This window comes from Zosterops lateralis (assembly GCF_965231275.1).
Source record: "Zosterops lateralis genome assembly, chromosome: 1".
NCBI lineage: Eukaryota > Metazoa > Chordata > Aves > Passeriformes > Zosteropidae > Zosterops > Zosterops lateralis.
The window spans coordinates 62,680,891-62,703,613 of NC_139762.1; the positions used below are offsets into that span (position 1 = coordinate 62,680,891).

At 40.1% G+C, this 22,723-nt stretch overlaps 1 protein-coding gene across 1 annotated transcript; it reads right to left on the reverse strand.

Moving 5' to 3' along the window:
• Positions 1–1,352: 1,352 nt before the first annotated feature.
• On the reverse strand, positions 1,353–16,762 carry MCUR1 (mitochondrial calcium uniporter regulator 1). Its single transcript, XM_083860603.1, has 9 exons — positions 16,492–16,762; positions 15,343–15,453; positions 13,785–13,888; positions 11,584–11,685; positions 10,839–10,880; positions 9,089–9,160; positions 5,481–5,534; positions 4,186–4,300; positions 1,353–2,867 (listed from the first exon to the last, which is right to left on the reverse strand). Exons 1-9 carry the CDS (start codon positions 16,745–16,747, stop codon positions 2,812–2,814), a joined length of 912 nt encoding a protein of 303 aa, XP_083716729.1. The 5' UTR covers positions 16,748–16,762; the 3' UTR covers positions 1,353–2,811.
• Between the last annotated feature and the right edge of the window lie 5,961 nt (positions 16,763–22,723).

The window sequence follows — 22,723 nt, forward strand, 5'->3', positions numbered from 1 at the left end:
CCTTGGGTCCCAAGATAAGATGGAGATAGGCCTGCTCAAGAAAGTCCAGAGGGCAGGAAGATGCTCAACAGGGCTGGAGCATCTCTCCTATGAAGACAGGCTGAGAGATGGGGCTGTTCAACCTGGAGAAGGCTCTGGAGAGGCCTCGGAGCACCTTCCAGTACCTGAAGAGGGGCTACATGAAAGCTGGAGAGGGATTTTGTACAAAGGCATGTAGTGACAGGACAAGGGGTGAAGGCTTTAAACTCAAAGAGCATCAGTTTAGATTAAGTATTATAAAATGTTCTTTACTGTGAGGGTGCTGGTGCACTGGGACAGGCTGCCCAGAGAAGCTGCGGATACCCCAGTCCTGGCAGTGCTCAATGCCAGCTTGGATGGGGCCCTGAGCAACCCGGACTATGAAAGGTGTCCCTGCCCATAGCAGCGGGGCTGGAACAAGATGATCTTTAAGGTCTCTTCCAACCCAAACCTTTCTGTGATTCTGTAACAGATTCTTGCCTGTACCAAAATGCTCATCCTTGAGTTTTAATCTCTTTGTCAGATTTGTGTTTGGAAATACATGGAGGGATTTTTGGAAAGTCAATAAATACATGTGGTATATATGATGAGACAGTGTTAAAAAGACAGAGTAAATGAGAGAAGATTTTATGTCTATGCACACAGACTGGGTGTAACAAGCTTTTACACAACACTTGAAGACTTTATGGATTGGGAGATAATAATTATGTTCTATTTATATTATATTTTTCCTGAATGACACACTGACTTTATTCCTTGCTTGAACACTCACCAAGAAGTGCTGGTTTGCTGACACTTTGGTAATTCCAAGATGCTGGTACTCCATAATCCTTCACTTCCTCCTTCCACTTGCCCTAAATAGAAATTTATTTGCACAGTATCTGTTTTTAGCAGGATAGACCTTGTGTTTAAAATTAGTCTTAAATACTTATTTTAGAAACTAGATGCACAAGCCTGCAGGCCAACATGTACTGATTCCATGGACATATATAGAACCATCTGCCTTGGGAAGATAAGACCAACAGCAAAGTCATTCTAAAAGCTCAATTATTGCTTGTCTAATTTGAGAAGGTGTCAAATCATGTAACTTAATATAAAAAATATTTTTTAAACAAAAAAAGTGAAGGTCTTCAGTATAAATTCATTAATTTCGAGGGCCTGTTAAGTTAGTCTACAATAATAATTTTCCTTATGTTATTCCTCTTCAGTGTCTTGGAGGGGCTGTTGACTTTGCAAATTCTTAGCTTAAAAGACTTGCTATGAGCAGTGACTTATCTTCAACCAAAGAGACCATTTTCAAATCAAAAAGTTGCTTTTATAATGAAAACACATCATATTGTATGAAATATTCAAAATTCTTTATTTCAGGTCAGTATAGTATTGTTACAGGCATCCATCTCTTCCTTTGAACTTGCACATGATCAAAGTTGGCACTTCCAACCACAAAATGTTAAATGGTTATTACAGTACAGGCACAGAGTAGCCAAAAAGCTTTACTTTCACTAAGCAAAGCCATTATTGTGCTCTAACAGCATTTATCACCAGTGCATAAACTGTGCTTCCCTCCTAAGAGCAAGCAGGAAAGGGAAATTTCCCTTAAGTGAAGAAACACAAATGGCAGCTCTGCTACTAAAACAGTAATTTCATTAGTGGAAGAATGACAGATACCTGGATACACTGGACATCTTTCTTCACTCCTTTCAGTGGCACTTCCTGATTCACATGGGGGGTGAACATGGGTTCATGTGAATGTGGGGGGGTGAATGTGGGTTTAACATCTTTACAGGTGTCCACTGCTGCTTCAATTATTATAATCACTATCAGAGTTCCACATTTGAAGAATCAACATGATTTTTTAAGAAATGAAAGAATAAAACCCCCAGAAGACTGTTGGTACTGCAGTTCTCTTGCCTAAGAGCCTGCTTCATAACCAACATTTAAAATCTCTTTCCTTTCTAGAAGTATCAATTCCCTTTCCACAAGAAAGCAGCACCTGAGACACCTTGTACCACCTAACTACAAATTAACACAACCAGTGTATGTTACTGCATTTCCAACTTCCAGTTACAGTGGTAAGGTAAGCAACTAACATATGGAATGAGTATCAGATACTTACATGTACCAAAGGCAAGTTAGTCACAAAAATCTCTACAAATACCTTACAAACAAAACTAGCAGCAAACACTGCTATCTTTACACAGGACTTGTTCATGAACACAACTGATTGGGCAACCATCTGGAAAACAAGCTGATAGCTATGTTACAAAAATAGCCAAACAAATATTTGATCATAGTAACTGTACGAACAAGTGTTAGAGGGAGGGAAGTAAGCATGATTCTGTTAGCATAAACTCCACTTATACAAGAGTGCCTCCAAGCCACAGAACACGTAGCTTCAGTTTTACACTAATAATAAATACTTCAGTCCAATACATGCAACTGAGTCTGGACAGAATTCCATTGGTTTTCTCTACAGCATGCAGGCCCACTCCACTGGCAGGAATGCCAGTCTTTGCCTATACAAGATGCTTGGCAGCAGCAGGTGCCCTGCAGCCCAGAACACAGGGGAACGGCAGAAGTGTGTCCGTCAGAGGTAAGGTTCAACGTATGCAAGGTATGTGCATACCATAAAAACAGTTTGTTTTTAGGCACGTCTTTGGTTACATTCTCAACACAGTCTGCTTTATAAAATAATAAATAAAACAGTCAAGATTGGTTAAAACCCAAGTAAAGATTAAAAACTTCTTTTTTTCAGAAACTCAGGCAAAGAAGTCCCTTTAAATTCATGTTTTGTTATATCCATAAACGATAAAATCCCAGTGCTACAGTAAGGCACGTAAATACTGAACCTGAAAGAAAATAAAGATGGGGAGGAAAATGGCATTAATATTGACATTAAATAACTTGAAATCAATAGCTCTCAAAACATCTCTTCAGAAAGCCACACACACATCTTACTACAATACTAAAAGTTCAATGACTTCTCCACTCCCATGTGAGAGATTAAGTTTTTCACTTAAAACAAACCACATCAAGGTAGAAAGAGTATAAAAATGACAAATAAGGAGAGGGAAAAAAAAAATAAAAGGAATGCTGGAAAACTATCAAAAGGCTGAAAGAAACCCTTACTTGCTTACCATTCCAAAAAGATCAATATAGCAAGTTACAGATATAAAACAAGGAAATAAACAACGGGACTAATAAAACACAGTCAAATATGTAGCAAACAAATGAAAGCCATTTTTAACAAGGCTTATCAGTTTTACATTTTTAAAATTTCTATTTAAATGAAATCAAATTTTTATTTCAAGACATACAAAAAATATTTTTGCCTTTGCAATAGGTGCACTTCAAACACAACACAAATTATTTTAAATTATTTGTTTTTCCATAGAGTTCAACTTGTTTTTGAGTAGGAATGGTAGGGAACCAAATTTCTTCTCATTTTAATAGAGCACCTTTTATTTTCCCTTTTATTGGTCCTCTCTAAATGATATGTCTGAAATACAGAACTATTAGGCTTGTGTGATTGTACTTTTGACAAAACCCACTGTGAAAAAATAATCAGAAAATCTAAATCAGAATAATTTTCTACTGCAAACCTCATTTAAGAGTACTGCACATTCAGTAGTAAAATGTCAAAATATTAAAGTTACCTAGGGCAATAATGTAGGCACACATATATAGTATTTTCTCCAAGCATTTGTGTAAATATGGAAGTTTATAGAGTATGTGGCCTTGAACAGTCAGAAAACTTTTCATCCAGAAAAACTGAAATGTTCCTTTTTGCATATAGATCTCCATCAGATGGATGAAGAAATCCTAGTAATGCATGCAGCAGGCTGCTTACATAAATTAAGTCAGGCACAGAACTTTTTGGTCCTTGTTAACAGGCAGTCTTTAACAGGCACACATATTGTTATTAACAGAAAGGACAAAAACCTGAAAAAAGGCCATGCAAAATAAAGTTGTGAATCACAGGAAACTTCTTCTGGATTAAGTACAGAAATAAGGCTGCTAATCTTGCCTAAGACTATTTCAAGTTGGTTTTTTAGTGATATTTTTATTTTAATCAGGGCCTTTATAAATACAGCAAATTGAGAGTTTGCCAAACATTTAACAATGTTTGGCAGTTTCACCATCAGGGATAACCACCAGATTCCTTACCTGCTAAGTATTTAATATTATCAAGTTTGTGCGATTCGAGCATTGTTTTCAGATCCGCAACTTCTGTGTCTATTTTTCTGTCTGTTTGGGTCAGAGCTCGGTCTTGTTGTGCATGCTGAAAAGCAAAGCAACAAAATGATGCAATTTGAACACCTCCTAGTTTATTTAGAAATTTAACCCATCCCTTCAAGTTGTATTTTGGCTTCCTCCTTCAATGAATGTTAATTTGCATTCTTACAGAAGTTACAGGATATTCTGAGTTGGAAGGGATCCACAAGGATCATAAGTCCAACTCTGCAGTGAATGACCTGTACAGGGGTGGAGTTATTAGCATCATGCTATGACCAGCTGAGCTAATACAGACCTTATGCAAAGAGAACAAGTTCCTTCTTAGCTGATTATATCCAAGGAATTGAATAATTTGGTGAACTCAGCACATTTATGTGATTACATGTTCCTTAACAAGTAATTTAGAAACTGGCAGGACTGGATGCCTGCTTATCTCAATCTAACAGCATAAACATTAACTTCAATCTGTCATTCAGCCCGCTGACTGAAGTCACTGCTCAATTGTAAGAGCTATTGAGAAGCCTAAGAGCCTCTCGTGACAAAGTCATACTGGAGCAGAGAGATGGATGGATCATTAGAAAAACTGAGAATTGGTCTTCTGTTGAAGAAAAGCATGTCTTTGTCTTGCAATTAGTTTTACCACAAAATCAACTACAAATTCAGAATTTGATTATGACAGAAGACAGGACTTCTGCTAAAAAAATATGACATAGAATTATTATTCAGAAGAGAGTGAAAAATCCAACTTGTAAACTAAGAACAACAGCTGCTGAGTTGCTGATAGTTTCAAATCAGCACTACTGAAACATTGTGAGTCAGTTAATGATTTACTGCTAGATGACTTCCTAGGGATAATTCCCTAAACTACAGAAAGGAAACAAAGAGAAGTAGTAGTACTTGGTAAAAATCTCCTCTAGAACATGAGAACAAAACAGTCTAGCAATGAGTTTCTCTCTAAACATGGGGGAAAGAATTAATTTCACACTGTGAGTGGAATTTCATCTACAGAAGTACTACATGCATGAGGGTTTCAAAACAAAGTGACTACTGAACAGCTCATATATACATGCAGAGGGTCTAATAATATATATGAAAGCCTTTCTATTCTGTAGACATTTAAGTTCAAGTGCATAAGGACATCACCAAGTCCAAAAAGGATACAAAGTTTATAACACAAGTACAAAAAGATTTGCTGTGTAATAAACAGTAAGCTAGTAAATTCTTACCAATTCCACTATTTCTGTCCTCATTTCAAGTAGTTTTCTTTCATTTTGGGAATACTAGAAGGGGGAAAAAAAAGTTAAACATGATACTGTCCTTAAACTTCTTTTTCCACTTAAAAGCATGTTTCTTTGTTTCCAAATGTAGAACACATAATCTGGACAAGATGATTGTCTGACAGCACTTGGAAGACAGCATTGTAGGGTACCTGCTGTCCTTTTGAAAAGCACACTTCAGAAATGTGACATGCAACAAGTTCTTCAGACACTCATCTTCCACACAAACTGTACATATTAGTAAGCAGCTGGAAGAGAGGCTGGCAGATTTGCATTTCTGAAAAGCAAGGACCTATGACTCTAAACACTAACTCTGGAGCAGCTGACTAATCCATTGAGCATACAAGCACAACCAAGACTGAACCACCTGCTGCCTTCAGGAAGGGGAGAACACTTTTTAAAATCACATCAAACTCAGCTATCAACAAAATGTTTAGCCAGCACTGTATGCACCCACAATTTGAACTGTTCTGACTTCTGTCATTTTATGGTATACTTGTTGAAAACAGAACATTTGTATTGCACATGAAGCCTTTTGTCTGTGGATCATCAGAAGTTGTGGCTTGTTTTTAAGTTATGGCTACTCAGGTTCAAGGAAAAGTTAAATCCAAAATAAGGAAGCACATCTTTAAAGCATGTTACCTTTCTGACTCATCAACAGGCTTGATTCACCTTGACACCTATAATGGCTCCTGCCCCACTACTGGAGCAATTATTCATGGGCAACTGATAAAGCACCAGTCTCCAGTGAAGAGTACTAAGGTCATCAGGCACCCATCTCAGAATCCCGAGTTAAACAGCAATAGCCTTATCTACTGATACTCCCACGTGGAAAGTCACCTTATTTTCCTTCACTCTGAAAGCTTATTTAATTTTAACATCAAAATCAGGTTAATCTACATAAATGCCTCAGCGCTGAAAAACATTCCTTAAAGATCTAGAGCTCTGTTTAGACTTTAGATGGATCTCAAATTGAAGTTAAAAGACAGCAGGCTGCTACAAATGTAGAAAATTACATAAAGACAAATAACAGCATGCCTACAATTAATGGAGTCATTAAATTCTGCAAAATGAAGACAGGGATAAAAAAAGAAATTCAGACATTTTATATAAATCTCCATTTTTGAAAGTGTCAAAATGACAGAATATTTATAAAATAATCTAATCAAAATTATGTTTTGGTAGAAATGCAAGAATTGGATCTCACATTGAGGAATTGATTGCTATCAAAAGAACCATGAGAATTAAAATAATTTTATGGACTGAAATAATGCATCTGTTTTACTTCAAATAGATGTGGCTAGCCAAAGACACATCTTCTGAATGATTTATATTCTACAAGCTTCTTTCTGAATGTTTCTTAAAGTTTTGTTTTGTGTTTAGAACTCTCTAGGTCAGACTCAAGGATTTTACTCTTAGGTTTAAGACAGTGATATTGGTCTTTTACTACAAGCCATCATCACGTCTGTAACAACATAAACATAGTGCATAAAAAAAAAGAAGGACAAGGCCAAACCTCCCAGTCTGAAATTCAACAGGGAGATTTCCCCTTAAGTCCATGTTTTTCACAGTGTAGGAAAAATTCAATTTTGTCAGATACATCTTGAGGTTTTTAATAGCCAGCTTAGAGGCATTGTGATGCACGAACACATGAATACATACAAGTGTTGGTACAGTACTTCAAGTTTTTAAATCACATCTGTACACTGAAGACATAAATCACAGCATAAAGAGATGTGCACTAAGCAAGGTAGGATTCTCTGAGAAATAAAGGGAAAGAGACTATAAAATTATAAACTATAAAAAATACAAGATAAAGCATTTAGAATTTGAAACATTAAAGACTGTCAACATCAGTGTAGGCAAATTAAGGAATTCTCTTTCAGCACTTATTCCATGTAAAACTGAAGGACAAGAACATTTTACCTATTGCATCAAGTTAAAACAATTAAAACTCGGGACATTTCTCTTCTGAAAAGTAACTTAGTAAGAACGCACAGTAACCTTCAATTATCTGTAGGGTTTTTTTTCCTCAGAAAGCTGGATATCCAGTCCTTAGTCACATTACAATTGAAGTAAATATAACAATGATGCTGTGCCTCTATAGAAAATACTGGATTACATCTTTCCCCCAACTCAGCATATGTGCTACAACCTGCTCCCCATTCAGCTGCCTTTTTCCTCTTCTGTTCAGCATTGCAGAGCTGGCAATTAAATGGTGGGGTGGGGGGAGGAAAAAAAAGAGCAGTTTCCATAGAAACAATAAAATTATAGTTACACAATAGACTAAAGTTGGTCAACTTTTTTAAGAGAAAGTTGACACGCACAGTTTGCGTTTTCTGGGAGGCAAAATAAAGTTGTGTTCTACACAAAAGACCAAAGTCCACATTCCACGATTCCACATTAACATACAAGAAAACATTGCTGCCTCATTTATCACTGCTGCAGTGGCTTCATATAAGTTTTGTAAGCCCAAATTATTGCAAAGCTTATCATATACATAATGCCTACAGTTCATATGATTTTTAAAAAAAAAATTAGTATTACATATTAACCTTGAAACAAGAAGTCTAGTTGCTCAAATTGTACTTTATTCAAGCATCTACCACGGGCATTATACTGAGTCACCAACACAGTTGTTACCTAAACCAATTACTGTAAAAAACTTCTAGGGGCACACACAGAAGATAAATGGTATCTACTTGAACAGTTCTTCTTGCCTGGATTGAAGATAAGTATTATGTCTTTATGACACACTTAGAAAAAAGGACTGAGAAATAAATAATAATAATTTAGAAAAAGTCGTTAAAAGATCCTTCCATGCAGAAGATGCCATTTCATCGAGATCCTAAAAGCTACTGAAAAAAACAAAGAGAACAGAACTCTAGTCCTATGCATAATGCAAAGACTCGTTAATCTTCTAATTTTACATGTACATTACCTTAATTTAAGATTACATCAATTCAGATCTATCAGGTATTTCAAAGCTCAAAAATTATATAAACCAGGATAACTTACACTAAAAAAAACCCACAAAAAACCCAAACACCAAAAAACCAACAAAAAACCACAATAAACAAAACAAACCCACCAAAAAACCCCAAAACAAAACAAAAAAACCCCCACCAACAAACAAAAAACCCACCAGCTAGTAGTTCCAGAGTAGGTATTTTCTGACAAACTAGATACAGGGAAATGAAACATCTTCAATGGTGATTCAACAAAATGTGTAAACAATATTAAGCGTGCAAACAGAAAGAGATATAAAATAGAAAACCCTCTAGGCAGCTAGTCAGCCCATTAGATTGAATATCTAAAGTATTCAAGTGTAATGTGTTAACCCTGATATTATAACAAGATCAGAACAGGTAAGACATACAGACCCAAACATGGCACCTTGCACATACCAGCGTAAGGATGAGTAACTTGGATTAACACCATCTTGAAGCTGAGTGATACTACAGATTAGTACAAAAATGCTCTTTGGGTAAGATGCTCTTACCCAAATTTGGAGATTACTGAGTGTTGAGATGTTTCTAGAAGTAACCAAAACTTACCAGTTCTTTTACTCTGCTTTTCTCCAGGTTTAGGTTTAACTTGTTATCTGCACGAACTTTGGTAATTTCATCCTAATAGGAAAAATTATAAAGCAACAAGGAAAATCTTAAATTTATCATAAGCAGAAAGAATTAGACAAATATATTGTATCTTTATTTATATATCTCATGAATATGAGCTTCTCTACAATTAATGTATATAATTTTCAGAAGTATTAAGTATTTAAATTCTTCGCCTGGGAAGCATGATGTTCTATAGTATGAATTGGATCTCAAAACTATAAACTAAAAATTACTTTTAACCCTGAGAACAGCACTTAACTCAGAGCACATCCTTCTATAAATGCAGAGAATGTTTTACATATCCTGCAACTCTCTCTGATATCTAGAAACCCATGTCTGGCTACACCTGTAAGTTGTATTTCTTCCATGAAGCAATTTTGATGCTCAAAATAACGCAAAGCACTTTCCCACCTTCCAGTGTAAAAGAAAATGTTTCTAAAGACTACATCTACGGTATTCAGAAAAAGCTACAGACATTTTATAAGTCAGGAAATATTCAATGCCTTTTTAAACATCTAACTTTTTAAAACTACCTTAAAGTTGTACACTTGCATTTGACTTTATCAATAGCTGTGAGTCCTGCTTTTCTTGGTGACAGCTGCCATTTTAATGCAACCTCCCGGCAGGAATTCCAGCCAGCTGACAGTTTGTCATGTGGCAAACTGCTGATCAGATGAATATGTGGGAGAAGCAAAAGATTGCTGATGTTCTGGGAGATTCTACTGCTACAACCAAGTAAGCATTTCTCAAGTAGGCCAGTGCCAACTCATTAGATTAGCATTAACAATAATTAGGCTCAATTTTTGTGTTTGAATTTTGAACTTTAATTAATTTTTCATTAGTTGTCATTTCAACGGAATACATTACAGTTCAATAAATCAAAAACCAGAAATTTTCCTTGAAGTTTTACGTTGTGTCTTTTTGGATGAGCAAGAATATAACAACATGCCCTTGTGAGAATTGAATTTACAGTTGAAAGTAAAATATAAAGACATCTAGCTTTTAAGAAAAGATGACTTGGATCCTTGATGCTCTACCAGTGGATTACACTAACTCATTTACATGCAACTAAAACCATAAATAAGTTACAGTTCAAAAATTAGATGGCAAATGTATTTTAAAACAGAGTAAGCTTTCTATACAGAGCCTGTTTTCTTGCAATGGTCATTTGCTCCCAAACAAATGGGACCAAACATAATGGTCCCAAACTTGGTGGCCTTAAAAAGACATTTAAAGACTCTTAAATTCTGTACAGGCAACAGGTAAGTCTTCAGAGAAAAAAGAAAAAAACCCCACCAAATCAATCAAATGCCCACAATTAGTAAGTACTGTGATTTTAAGTGCATGCTGCATCTTTAACGTACAGGCAGCCCTAAATGCAGAATTTCACTCAGCCCTGTGACATGGCAGCTACTTTCTCAATCTGAATCAAGGACATAAAAATAACTTTAGTTATATTTTGGTTCATCTCTTGTACTAGTCACAGTTTCCTGAGCCCATAAATGAGGTATGCATGAAAGTGCCATTGCTGCAGCCCACAGTGTACTGTCAATAGCAATTTCAGTATCCCATGTATCATGACAATTAAACACAGCTTAGAAAATAAAATTCTGAAAGTAACACTTCTTATTTTTTCCAGCTAATTAGACAGGTGTTAATTTTTAATTATATTAGTACAGTATCTTACCGTGACTTGCTTCTTTATCTGTTGGAGCTCAAGTTTTATTTTCTGTGAGAGTATGAAAAAAATTTTAGACTTTATTACTGTATATAAAACCACACAATCTAGAAATCTACCGAATTTTCATGATCAGTAACAGTGACTATAATTCATAACATGAACAGGCAGGCAAACCAAGCACTATTCTATGTCCCCAGTCCATGTATAGATGAATTACACATGCATGTTTACTCAGTATTGTGCCCTTCCAAACAACAGCACAAGGCAGAAATCAGCAGTGTCCCATCCTCACACAGCCCAGGAGACCTCTGGCTGCTTTTGCCCCAAGGGCTCATCACTGCCTCATGGTCCCACCTGGAGCCCACCAGGTCCTCCTGGCCAAGCTGCTTTCCATTTGGTCACCCTCAGCCTGTCCTGCTGCCTGAAGGGGCACGACTGGGCATTTCCATTTGTTAAACTTAATGTGATTCCTGTCATCCCATTTTCCCAGCTTGCTGATGTCCCCATGAATGGCAGCACAACTGCCATGGTGTATCAGCTGCTGCTCCCAGCTTTGGATCACCTGCGGACTTGCCGAAGGTGGCCTCTGCTCTGCTCCATCAACAAGGTCATTAATGAAGGTTCCAAACCATCCCAGCCCCAGTCATCTCCTTGGGTACAAGATGCTTTTCTACATCATTATTTAAAAAAAACAATAAAAAAAGATAAAAGCAGGTTCTAGAGTAGCACTTTCCAAGACAGTAATTTTTACCTCGTTTTCTGAACGAAGTGCTGAAAATTCACTTTTTTCCAAAATAATCATGTCCTTTTTCACAGCACCAATATGGGACATTACTTGCTGAAGTGCAATTTCCTTTAAAAGAAGGAAGAAGAACCTCAGAACACATCACAACTATAATGCTTTTCCTTATCTGTGCCTACAAATACGAAAGACTATTTTGGTACCCTGCAATTTTTAATTCAGCAATTTCAGGTTGATTATCCAAGTTTCAGGAAGCAGGATAGAGTGACAGCGACAAAAGAAGCAAGTTAGGCTCAAACGTTGGTAATGCCTGACAAAATTGGCAGAGCTAACACAGATCAGAATAATTCAATTATTAGCCTAGGAAACATTTGCTTCCAAGTCCTCAAATTCTTAAGCTAGCAAAGGCATTAGGAAGAGCTGTGTCTGAGCCAAATGAGGAAAGCTGGCTTTCAGACCAAAATGCCTTAGTGCAACCTTACTCTTCTGTAATTACCTCTTTTGCCCTTCCCTGCTCAGAATCGTGCACTGATGCTTTGAATTGCTCTTCTCAGTCCATTACACTGAACTGACAGAAGACAAACAAGAATTCCCTACAACTTTCAAGGAGGGAGAAGTCTGTAGACATTGTTCTAGATCCTACACTACCCACACATGCAAATAGGAACTGCCTTCTTTACTAAAGATCTTCCTCTAATAAGTACTCTAATAAGCTGCTTTTGGTTCTGGACTAAGACCCCTACAAATCTGACACAGCACTCTAACTTCAGTTTTGCCACAAGATGCAATTCTATCTCACAGTATTTTATTTCTAAGTAGCATCTAAAGATGCCTCTCCAGGCTACCTGACCACAAGACTGAAAAAAAATGTGTTTTGGACATATTACAAAAAGTCTACAGAAAGAGTATTGCATGGACACCTCTTTTCTTACTCCTCAGTGTCTCCAGATTGTTCTTGTTCTCTCTTCTCCTCAGTGGACTCAGCAAACAGAGACCAGAATCTTCCACATTCTTTCTCTTCCTCATGCATATACATACACACACATGTAAATCCGTTTTCCCCTAAGGTTTTATCTAACCAAGGTAATACTTTGATAATAGCTCATCCACAACATTCTAAACCTTTCTTCCAATTTTTTGTTCTCTTTTTGCAGAAGCCCTTGTGCAACCTAAGACCATGAAGAAATACGAATTTATCATGTGCCAGTGTTGACGGCACACACATTTCCTGAGCTGCCATACAAAGATACACATTGCATCTTAATGACAGAAAGCCACTTGAGGGTCAAATCTAAGAGTTTCAGAAAACATCTACCACCAGTAGCAACATTAAATTCAACACAAAACAACTTTCATTCAAAAAAAGCTAGGCAGAGAAGGCAGCTGAGACTGCTTGTTATAAAATACAACTAGCCAGGGAGAAAAGGACCCTTTAACGTGGCATTCCCTGAGTGACTGTGGAACAAATTCAACACAAGAGGAGCATTGTAGGTTTGCCTACAACCTAAAACTAAGAAAGATTGGCTTGAAACCTCCCTAGATGGAAAGTGCCACAAAATCCACTTTTGCAATATCCCACTCTTTACTGGACTCCCTTCTGCCAAGACTGTTACACTACAGAGACAGCAGCTCCTGTTGTCTCATGTCCCAAGGCAGCAGCCTGGTTACTATGAAACAAGTCACAGCTCCTGCTGGGAAGGCAAACCGGGGCTGTGACCCCCCAGGCTCACTGAGCAGCCACAGGCTGTACTTCAGCTTGATTCTAACACAAATGCCACTGGGAGACATAGAGATAAATAAAAAAGTACCACGTAACAGGGTGGGAAATAACTCAGGGAATCTGTACTTGTTACAAGTCTACAAAAGAATACACGTAGAAATTCAAATCCATCCATTGACTACCACTTATGCTGGTCTAAGCCCTCTCAGTAACTCTGTGTCATGTTACTGTAAGGTTGAAAGTAAAAAACTACTTGTGATCTGCAAACAAAGCCACAAAACTAAAATCTCAAGTTTTTGATGTCACTTTGGTAACTATCTGATAAACTCAAGACAAAATGAACCAGTCAATAGGTATAGAGGAATGTTTGATCTTCACCTTCAAACTTTTAAAATGCAGTTTCTAACAGCAATAAACAGCAACACATATTTCATTAGCAGGCATACAAGGCTTTAATTTACTTTAACCTCACCATTGCCTCTGATCTAACCTGCTGCACTTTGGTGACCATGTCCTTGTAAATCATATCCAGGTTGGTGTTCATGATTTTCACTAATGCAGACACAATGACCTCAGACTGCTGAGTAGTGAATCCTAAGTGAAACAAAAAGCAACATTCAGAGAGAGATCCAAATCTGGACAGTTTACAGAAATGCCACTTGCTGATACTCAGCACCAGCAAATTTCAACAAATGTCAGTTATGAAAGATGATAAAACATAGATCTTGATCCAGCACTAACAAAGGAACACAGTCAGCACCTGCAAGTTTCCCCACCCCAAAACTATGTCTGTGACATAGCATGACTGCTTCCATAATACAGCACTATTATACTACCAGCAGGATAAACAGGGAGTTTTCTACAGTTATTGTGGAATGTCACCTCTCACATGGGGTTCCGTCCATGAGCAAGCAAGAATTCTGACTTTGAAAAGCAGATACTTCATTATACTATAAATTATAAATTATTATACTTCAGTGCCACTGAAGATGTACAAAACTCAACAACTGAAAACAAAGCCAACTGTCCCAATTCTAGTCCATCAGCTTCTGAGCACTTATTAGAAACTTTTTGAACAGAATATATTGGAAACTATAGTAAAACATTGTCCCTAAAAATACCTTCATCTTTTCCACCCTCAAAATGTAGGAGTAAAAATGTCACGAACAAGAGTTAATCATTATAAAAAGAAACACTTGCACAAACGTGATTATTTCAAACCAACCAGCAGTTCAGCATAGTTAAGCAGAGCTGAGGGCAAGTCACTTTCAGCAGCTGAGCTGATACAAAAATTTACAAGCACTAAAAGGCTCTCTCTCCCCTTATCCCTCCTCCTGACACTCTGACCTGTGCTTGGTCAACTGATCCAGCAGCTCATTAAACTGGTGTCTCTGAATACCAAATAAGAAAAGGAGCTGGAGAGTTTCCTGAGAAGTTCCTGGTACAGGAAAAAAGAAGAAACCACCTGGCAGGGGAAGGGGACTTGGACCTCTCCATTTTAGGAATGGACAGCTCTTCCAAGTCACTTCAGCTGTACTGAGCTTCACCTTAGGGTACCTCTCCCACCTCAGCACTGGATCCAAAACAGTCTATTCCCTTATCAATATTTTAGCATAACACTATTTTATAGAGTATTCTACGCTCTGCCCTAAAAGCAGCACTGTACAAAGTAGCCCATATACCATCCAACTCTAACACACTGGTGCATATTCAAGGTGTAATACACTAAATATGAAGGAATCCAGTTAATACATTTTAAACCACTGCCTTGAAAACTCTGAGGTCTTTTGCTCTCAGTTCTTAAAATTTTATTTTTTCTTAGCTTTTTAAACTACCAATAGGGTAAAAATTATTCCAAACAAAGTTTTATAAGCTTACTGTTTCCTTTTTGAACCCGAAGAAAACCTTCTATCTCCCTACCTAGTATATAGATAGGCCGCCCAAAAATCCATAAAAGCCAAGGTGTAACAGTGCATGTCAAGGAAAAATAACAAATTTTGTAAACTCATAAAAGCCATTAAAATATCTATTTGTTTCAAGCAAATTACCATTTTCTTCCAAGAGGCATACCAGCGCATGAGTGTCAAAATAAAGCCTCCTGTTTCCCGGTAAGGAAATATTCTCTTTGCTTTGTAAAGATGACACAGAGATGCTTACATCTGGGGAAAAAAAAATAAAAATGCAAGCAAAGTTATTTCTTAAGAAAGAATATTTCATCAACATGTTTGCTTATCAGGAGTATCCTTACTACCCAGAATGTTTTTCACTTATGACAAAATAGTTTGTGTTGAGATTACCACAGTGAAAAGACATCTGATCAATAAATTCTGTGTGCAAGAGCAGGAAAACAGGACACTATGCTACTGCTGCCTTTATCCTCTTCAGGAATACAATGTTCTGGGAAAAATCCCTCCAATTGACTGGGTCCTGCATCTGTTCCTTTACCGGAATCACCTCAGCAGGTGGGACCTGTGAGCACTTCAAAGCTGGAGGGCTAAATCCACACACTCTTTCTAAAGAAGTGAATTTTCATCACTTCCCATTTAGAAAAAAGTAATCACTCACAATTTGCCGTTTACTGATTTTGTAGAAATCACTTTCAACACTGAAAGCCAACCTAAGACAGTGCACTGTTTCCACTGGGACGTGTAGTACATAAACCATCCTGACAAAACGAACGCGAGGTGGGGCACGAGGTGAGCCGCCAAGAGGCAGAATCCGCGAATCAATTAGGTTGGAAGAGACCTTTGCGATCATCGAGTCCAACCTTTGACCGCGCCGTGGACCAGACCATGGCACCGAGCGCCACGTCCTTACACAGCCCCGGGGACGGCGACTGCACCAGCGCCCTGGGCGGCCCGGCCCACAGTACAGTCATTTCTTCCTAATGTCCAACCTGAACCTCTCCTGGCACAGCCTGAGGCCACGTCCTCTTGTGCTATCGCTGGTTTTCTCGGCGAACAGGCCGACCCGCACTTTGCTACGCGATCGTTTCGAGCAGTTCTAGAGAGCGATAAGGCCCCCCCCGCCCGAGCCTCCTTTTCTCCAGGCTGAACAGCCCCAGCTCCCTCAGCTGCCCTGCAGACCCTTCCCCGTGCGCGGGGCCCGAACCCTCTGTGCTCCCAGGACAAGCCACCCATCCCCACGCCCGAACTCTCTGTGCTCTCAGGACACGGCACCCGTCCCCCCGGGCTCACCCCGCTCCCCGCTGTGCCGCCGGCTCCCCGCGCCGCTCCCCGCGCCGCTCCCGCCGCCCCTTCCCCACAGTGCGCGGCCGCGGGGCCGGGGCTGCGCTGCGGGCGGGCACCGCCAGTCGCCGAGGCAGCGGCGCGCGGGGGGCGCGGGCGCGCGGCCGTCACGTGAGGCGCCGTCCGGGGCGCGCGGCCGCGGCCGCAGCAGCAGCAGCAGCAGCGCGCGCCCCCCGCCGCCGGCGGCCGCCTGGGCCCCGGCCATGGCCGCGCCGCCCGGTCCCGACGGCGGAATAGGGGAGGGGAAGGAGGGAAACCGCCGCTGCCGCTGCTGCTGTCTCCACTAGCGCGCTGCCATCGCCGAGCGCACGCCGCCCCGGCAGCTCACTTCCGCCACCGGCGCCGTCCCGCTTCCGCCTCCGGGACGCGGCCAAAGACGGCAGGTGACGCCGCCGGCCACGGCGATTGATTCTACGGCTTACGGAGCGGCTGCGGCGAGAAGAGCGGCGCGGGCGGGCCGGGTGTCGGCGGGGCGGCGCCTGTGAGGGCGGTGCGGGCTCCGTGAGGTGGAGATGGACATTCCCCCGGTCATAGAACCGCAACATCGTGGAATCGTCAAGGTTGGAGGAGACCTTTGGGATCATCTGATCCTACCGTCAGTGCAGCACTGCCGCTGTAACCCTTAAAACCCTTAAACCCTTAAAACACCAAACCAGACAAACAATTTCAGACAGGAATTGTCGCTCTGCAATGGGACTGAGATTTCGGGGCTTGAAGTTGTTAACCAAGTAATGCCCGGGATTGGGCAGCTTGGTGGGCCTGGAGCCTTAACCATTGCACTCGAGTGGGTCAGGTGTGCTGCTTATTTGGTACTGCCAAAAATACGGGTTTCTGGGGAATAGAGGAAGGCGTGGGTTTTTTTTTTTTTTTTTTTTTTTTTTTTTTTTTTTTTTTTTTTTTCCTTATGTGCTCTTGTTAAGACACATTACCTAATATTTGTAGGAAATTAATAGGAGAAGTTGGTTCATCCCACTGCCATTTTCTCCAGGCAGCACTTCAGAGCAAGTTGATTTTTTTTTTTCCTGTTAGATACAAATTCACAGAAAAAAAAACACACAGCACTTTCTCTTCTTCCTACTAGAATCAATAATTACAGCAAACCAGCATGAGGATGGCATCATTCAGGTGTACCTATATCAGGGCAAAGGTAGGTGACCCAGCGTGGCACGTGTCGGTGTCACTGCAGCTGAGACTGCACCTACACAAGGCCAGCAGGACTTTGGCAGCACCTCCCTCCAGCTACCGTGGTGATAAAGAGAACAGTAGAAGCCCTTGGTGTTTTTACAAAATAAATTATAAATATTACTTCTGTGTATCAGAGAGATATCATTATACTTACAGACTGCACGAGCAGCCGTTTCATAAACCACCTTGCACTGTTGCTGGTCAGGGACATCAGCGGGCTGACTCACACAGCCGTGTTTGTTTTCATTGTAAGTAAAAGCTGAAATATGCCTAATAAGTTCACTGCATCTGCTTGACTGCTCCATGCACACTGCCTGGCAGTAGCACAGCACTAATTGCTGACATTTGTGAGTCTGCAGGCAGTTGTCTTTTCATTCTATGGATGATTCAGAAACTGGTACAGTGTATTTTCCTTGATACTTTCTTCAATGATCCCTTTCAAAGCCCTGCACTTGTTATGGCAATTGAAAGGCAAAACTATGGCTACTGAAGCATCTTCTTTTATATCATCTGCCAGTTTGCATTTTGCAGTTGTTCTTTGTGCCTGGACATGATGGCAGATAATGGTGTAAGAAGTGCTGTACAGACGGAGGCCCTGACTGTGACTGGAGCCAGCCCATTCAGGGTCAGATGCACCCACACATGCTGGGCTATCACACAGTGCCCCTTTTCATCTTCTCTGATGAAAGCAAAGCCACTACCACAAGCTGCAGAAATCTCCTGGGGCAGATGACTTTCTTTGTGTCAGAGAGTAACATTTTCTTTTTTTCTTTTTTTTTTTTTTTTTCCCCCATTTTCCAGTGTCATGTCACCAGGTTGAGGGAGGTGATTCTCTCCCTCTACTCGGCTCTTGTGGAAACCCACCTGCAGTAGTACATCCAGCTCAGGGGTCCCCAATGGATGAAGGACATGGATGTGCTGGAGTGAGTTCAGAGTAAGGTCATTAACATGATCAGGGAGTTGGAGAACCTCTTCTACAGGAGAACAGGCTGAAAGAATTGGGATTGTTCACCCTGAAAAAGAGAGGGTCCAGGGACAGCTTGTAGCACCTTCCAGTCCCTACGGGGGGACCACAAGAAAGATGGGGAGATTCTAATTATAATGGCATGTAGTGGCAGGACAGAGGGGAATGACTTTAAGCTTGAGAGTTGGTTTATACTAGATATTAGTAAAAAATTCCTCACTGGGAGGGTGGTGAAGCACTGGGATAGGTTGCCCAGAGAGGCCATGAATGCCCCATCTCTGGCAGTGCTCAAGGCCAGGTTGGATGGAGCTTTGAGCAACCTGGTCTAATGGAAGATGTTCAGGCCTATGGCAGGGGGGCTGGTACCAGATGCTCTTTAAGGTGCCTTCCAACCCATGATTCCGTGATCTTCCACATCCTATGTGGAAGCTTCAGAGTTATCAGTTTTACTAACTGAGCACTGGGGACTAATTTCTGCATGAAAAGGCAGAAATGGGGCAGTTGCAAGCCAGGAGAGTCAACAGGACAAAAAACTTTCTGCTATTTCATGATTCTAAGTTGCTTAATGCTCGACTTTTATCTATCCATTACTCCTTGAAAGCTGATAGACTCTGCTTAAAGACTACAAATGAAGCAAATGCTTAGTGTCCTGAAAACTTCATCCCTGCAGGCACACAGCATTCACTGATCTATGGAGTTACAACCCCCTTGGTTGTAAAAGTGAGATCTGCAGAGAGAACCAGTGATGAATGACCTTAGAAATTAGGGTAACAGAAATGGCAAAGTAATGCAAAGTGCAAAATAAGGACTAATTACAACATCTTCTGTACTTCTAGGTGAAAACTGAAGGAGGGTAAAGGGAGCTCTGGGACATATTAGTTGACCCACCAACGTGTGATGGCTGCAAAGAAAGCAAATGTAACCCCGAGGTGTATCAAGTAGGATATTTTCAGTGGTTCACATGCAAAGTTTCATTGACCCTTGAGTATAATGTAATTTCAAGTATGAAATACATTTCTGGTCACTTCAGTACAGTAAAGATTAATCCAATTGAAACCAGGACCCTTGTGTAAACAGAATAATTAAGGGAGTGAAGCATCCTTTCAATTGCAGGTGATTAAAAAGAAACTGGCTTGTTTAACTAAGAAAAACAAAGCTTGAGAGGGGTTCTTGTTCTCATCTGTAAGCAAAATGGAAGAGTAAAAACAGAAGGAAAAAAAGAACTACTGTTTATGTGAAAAAACATTACTAGTAAAAGAACATTTGGTATAAAGGTGCTATAAATAAATGTAGATTGGAAATTAAAAGGTTTTTGCTCAGCAGTGCAGCTTGTGAGAATCTTTTCCACAGGAAGCAGGAGGGATCAAAACCTGAAATCAGTTTTTAGATGAGTGTAGTTTGCTTGTGAAAGGGATTTTACAATACAGTTCCCTATAATAGCAACGAATTGGTTCCTGTGCCTTTGCATTAATTCTCTGCTATTGAGGTTCTTCACTTTGCACCTCAAGCATCTGGGACTAGCCACTGTCAGAGACAGACTAATGAGCTAAAAGTACCACAAGTGCAATCCAAAATAGCATTAACTAGTACTGTTACTTACTTAAAATATTTTACCACAGTAATTGTATAGAGTTCAGGGGGATTAACAGCTGTCAGGGGTGATGAATGCCCCAAACTGTTCTTAATTCTAAATGAAGAAAGCTAAAAGCCTCACAGTATGTAAAAGAATGAGAGTCACCAGTGCATGGATGCATTCCCACGTTGAATGGAAGAAAAGGGCTGTAACAGCTTTTGCATGAATATAAAAAGGTAAGGTGCATTTCAAGTAATTTCAGTGCTGTTATGTCAGAGATGAGCGTGCTCCAGTGATTTTTAAGTGAAGGTAGCACCCAAAACACCGAAGGCAGAAAATAAAAAGATACCATTGTTTTCCTTATCTACAGCAGATAATATTTTTACTCAAAATCTCCGATTCTTTTCAGGAGGTGCATAGGTGAAGTCTTTCCTCTCTTATTTTGTTTTCTTTTTAGGGGACTAATCAGTGATGAGTATGAGATTTCTTCTGTTATACTTGTTTACACACACCAACAGGTATAGATTGCATGACCGGAAGAAACGATCGCTGAGGAATGAAGCCAAAATGATGGTACCCATAGGTGGCAGCAGTAACTGCTGCTGGTGCTGCCTGTCAGTGCCGCTCCAATTCAGCCTTGGGACCCAGACGAGGTTTAAACCAATTGACCTGATCCTCTGAGTCGCTAAACAGCTATTCCAGAGATCTTAAAATGGGGTCATGCACCGAACTCCTTGCAGAAACCACCAGCAGAGTGCATCTCCCTGGAAGCTGGTTCAATTACCAGAAATAACCCTGCTGTGATTTCTTGAAGGAAGGAGGTATAATATTTATTCAAGTGCTATGGTTGACAGCAGTAAGAAAAGGCATTTATATTAGAATATTAAGTCCTGCTATGTTCTCATTGGATGTGTTTTTCCTATAGAATGAACAGATAAATAACATCTGTGTTTAAAGCTATCAAAACCGAGTGCCATTACAATGGAGGACTATTTGGACCAATATCGCTTCCTGCTAACCTAAGAATTACCTTGTATACAAAATATTTATGTATTCACCACCTTTGACCGAATAAAGGCAGGAGGGATTGTTGTCATGATATAGAGGGGCAGCAGCAGCAGCTGCTTCTGACTGCTGTATGCAGGAAGACAGAAGACAGGGAGGAAATTATCTATAAGAGTTTCTTATTTTTTATCTTTACATGCTGGGAATCGTGTAGTTGCAAATAAGAATTTCATGTCCCCACAACCCTGGTCTTACTTCTTTCATAAAGGAATCCTGCAGAGGGATTGCCAGGCAGGACTTTCTGTGCTGCATTTTAATTGCTCCTCAGAGATCTGGTTCATACTGGCAGAAGATTTGGAAAAAAATATACTTTCCAGGCAAGTGAAAAGGGAAGGAGTAGATTGGAATTTGGGGCTCATCTCTACTGGTGGTAACCTTTCCTCCTTAGCGATTATTGTGTGTTGGCTTTTTAACTTTCTGGAAATGCATCTATTATTTACAGTTTTTCCCAGTTATCTCAGGCAGGGCAGTGCAAATATACAAGACAAAGTCAGCAGCCTGTGTGTGCTTTTTAAGAAGGACATGATATGCTGTGAAGAGAATTAGGATCAGGAGCTGTGTGATGGTGTGTGCAAGGATGCATGAGCAATCTGAGTGTGCTGCCAGCAGTTTTAAACTTTTACCATTGTCATATGAGGACAGTAACTCTGTAGTGGCCTCTGGTGTAGCAGGCATTGTGTGCAGTGCAGAAAATGTGGGTTTGAGGGAAGATTTTAAGGAGGAGGCAGAGAAGAGGCTTTGTGGAGTAGTCTAGAGGTGTCTTCCAGGTGTAAATGTGCAAAGGAAAGATTACTAGAGTTTGTAGTAGGTAAAAAATGTCCATAGAGGGGACAGACGTGAACTTAAAGTGGTGAAAGGAGGACAGAAGAGATGAGCATAAAGGTTTGAAAAGCAGGCTGGGAATGTGTCGAGAATATGCAACAGACCCAGAAGCTGTTATGACTCTGTGTGATGCAGCTGGGAGAGCAATGGGGAAGGACACTAAAGGGGCCTGGAGAAATCTGAATATAGGCCAGGGGACTGATGGTAGCAGTGACACTTTGTATTCTGCTGAGGGGCTGAAATGGATGTCAGGCAAGATTTGGGTTGTCATGTAGAGAAAGAAAGAGGCAGATGTAGGGAAGGGAAATGGAGGTGAAAAGTGGAAGGCCGTAACTTGCTGTTCATTATCCTGTGAGACAGTTAAGCAGTGAATCAATTATGATACCAAGCAATTGTGTAGATAATGAGTTAAGCAATGAGGCAGTTATAAAGCAGATAATTTCTGATATTAAATAAAAATGGGGAGAATCAACAGCAATATGAATCAATTATGCAGAGAACTATTACCGAAGTCAGTCGGTTAAGTAGAGAAACAGTTATACAGCAAGAGGATTAATAAATTAATTATAAAG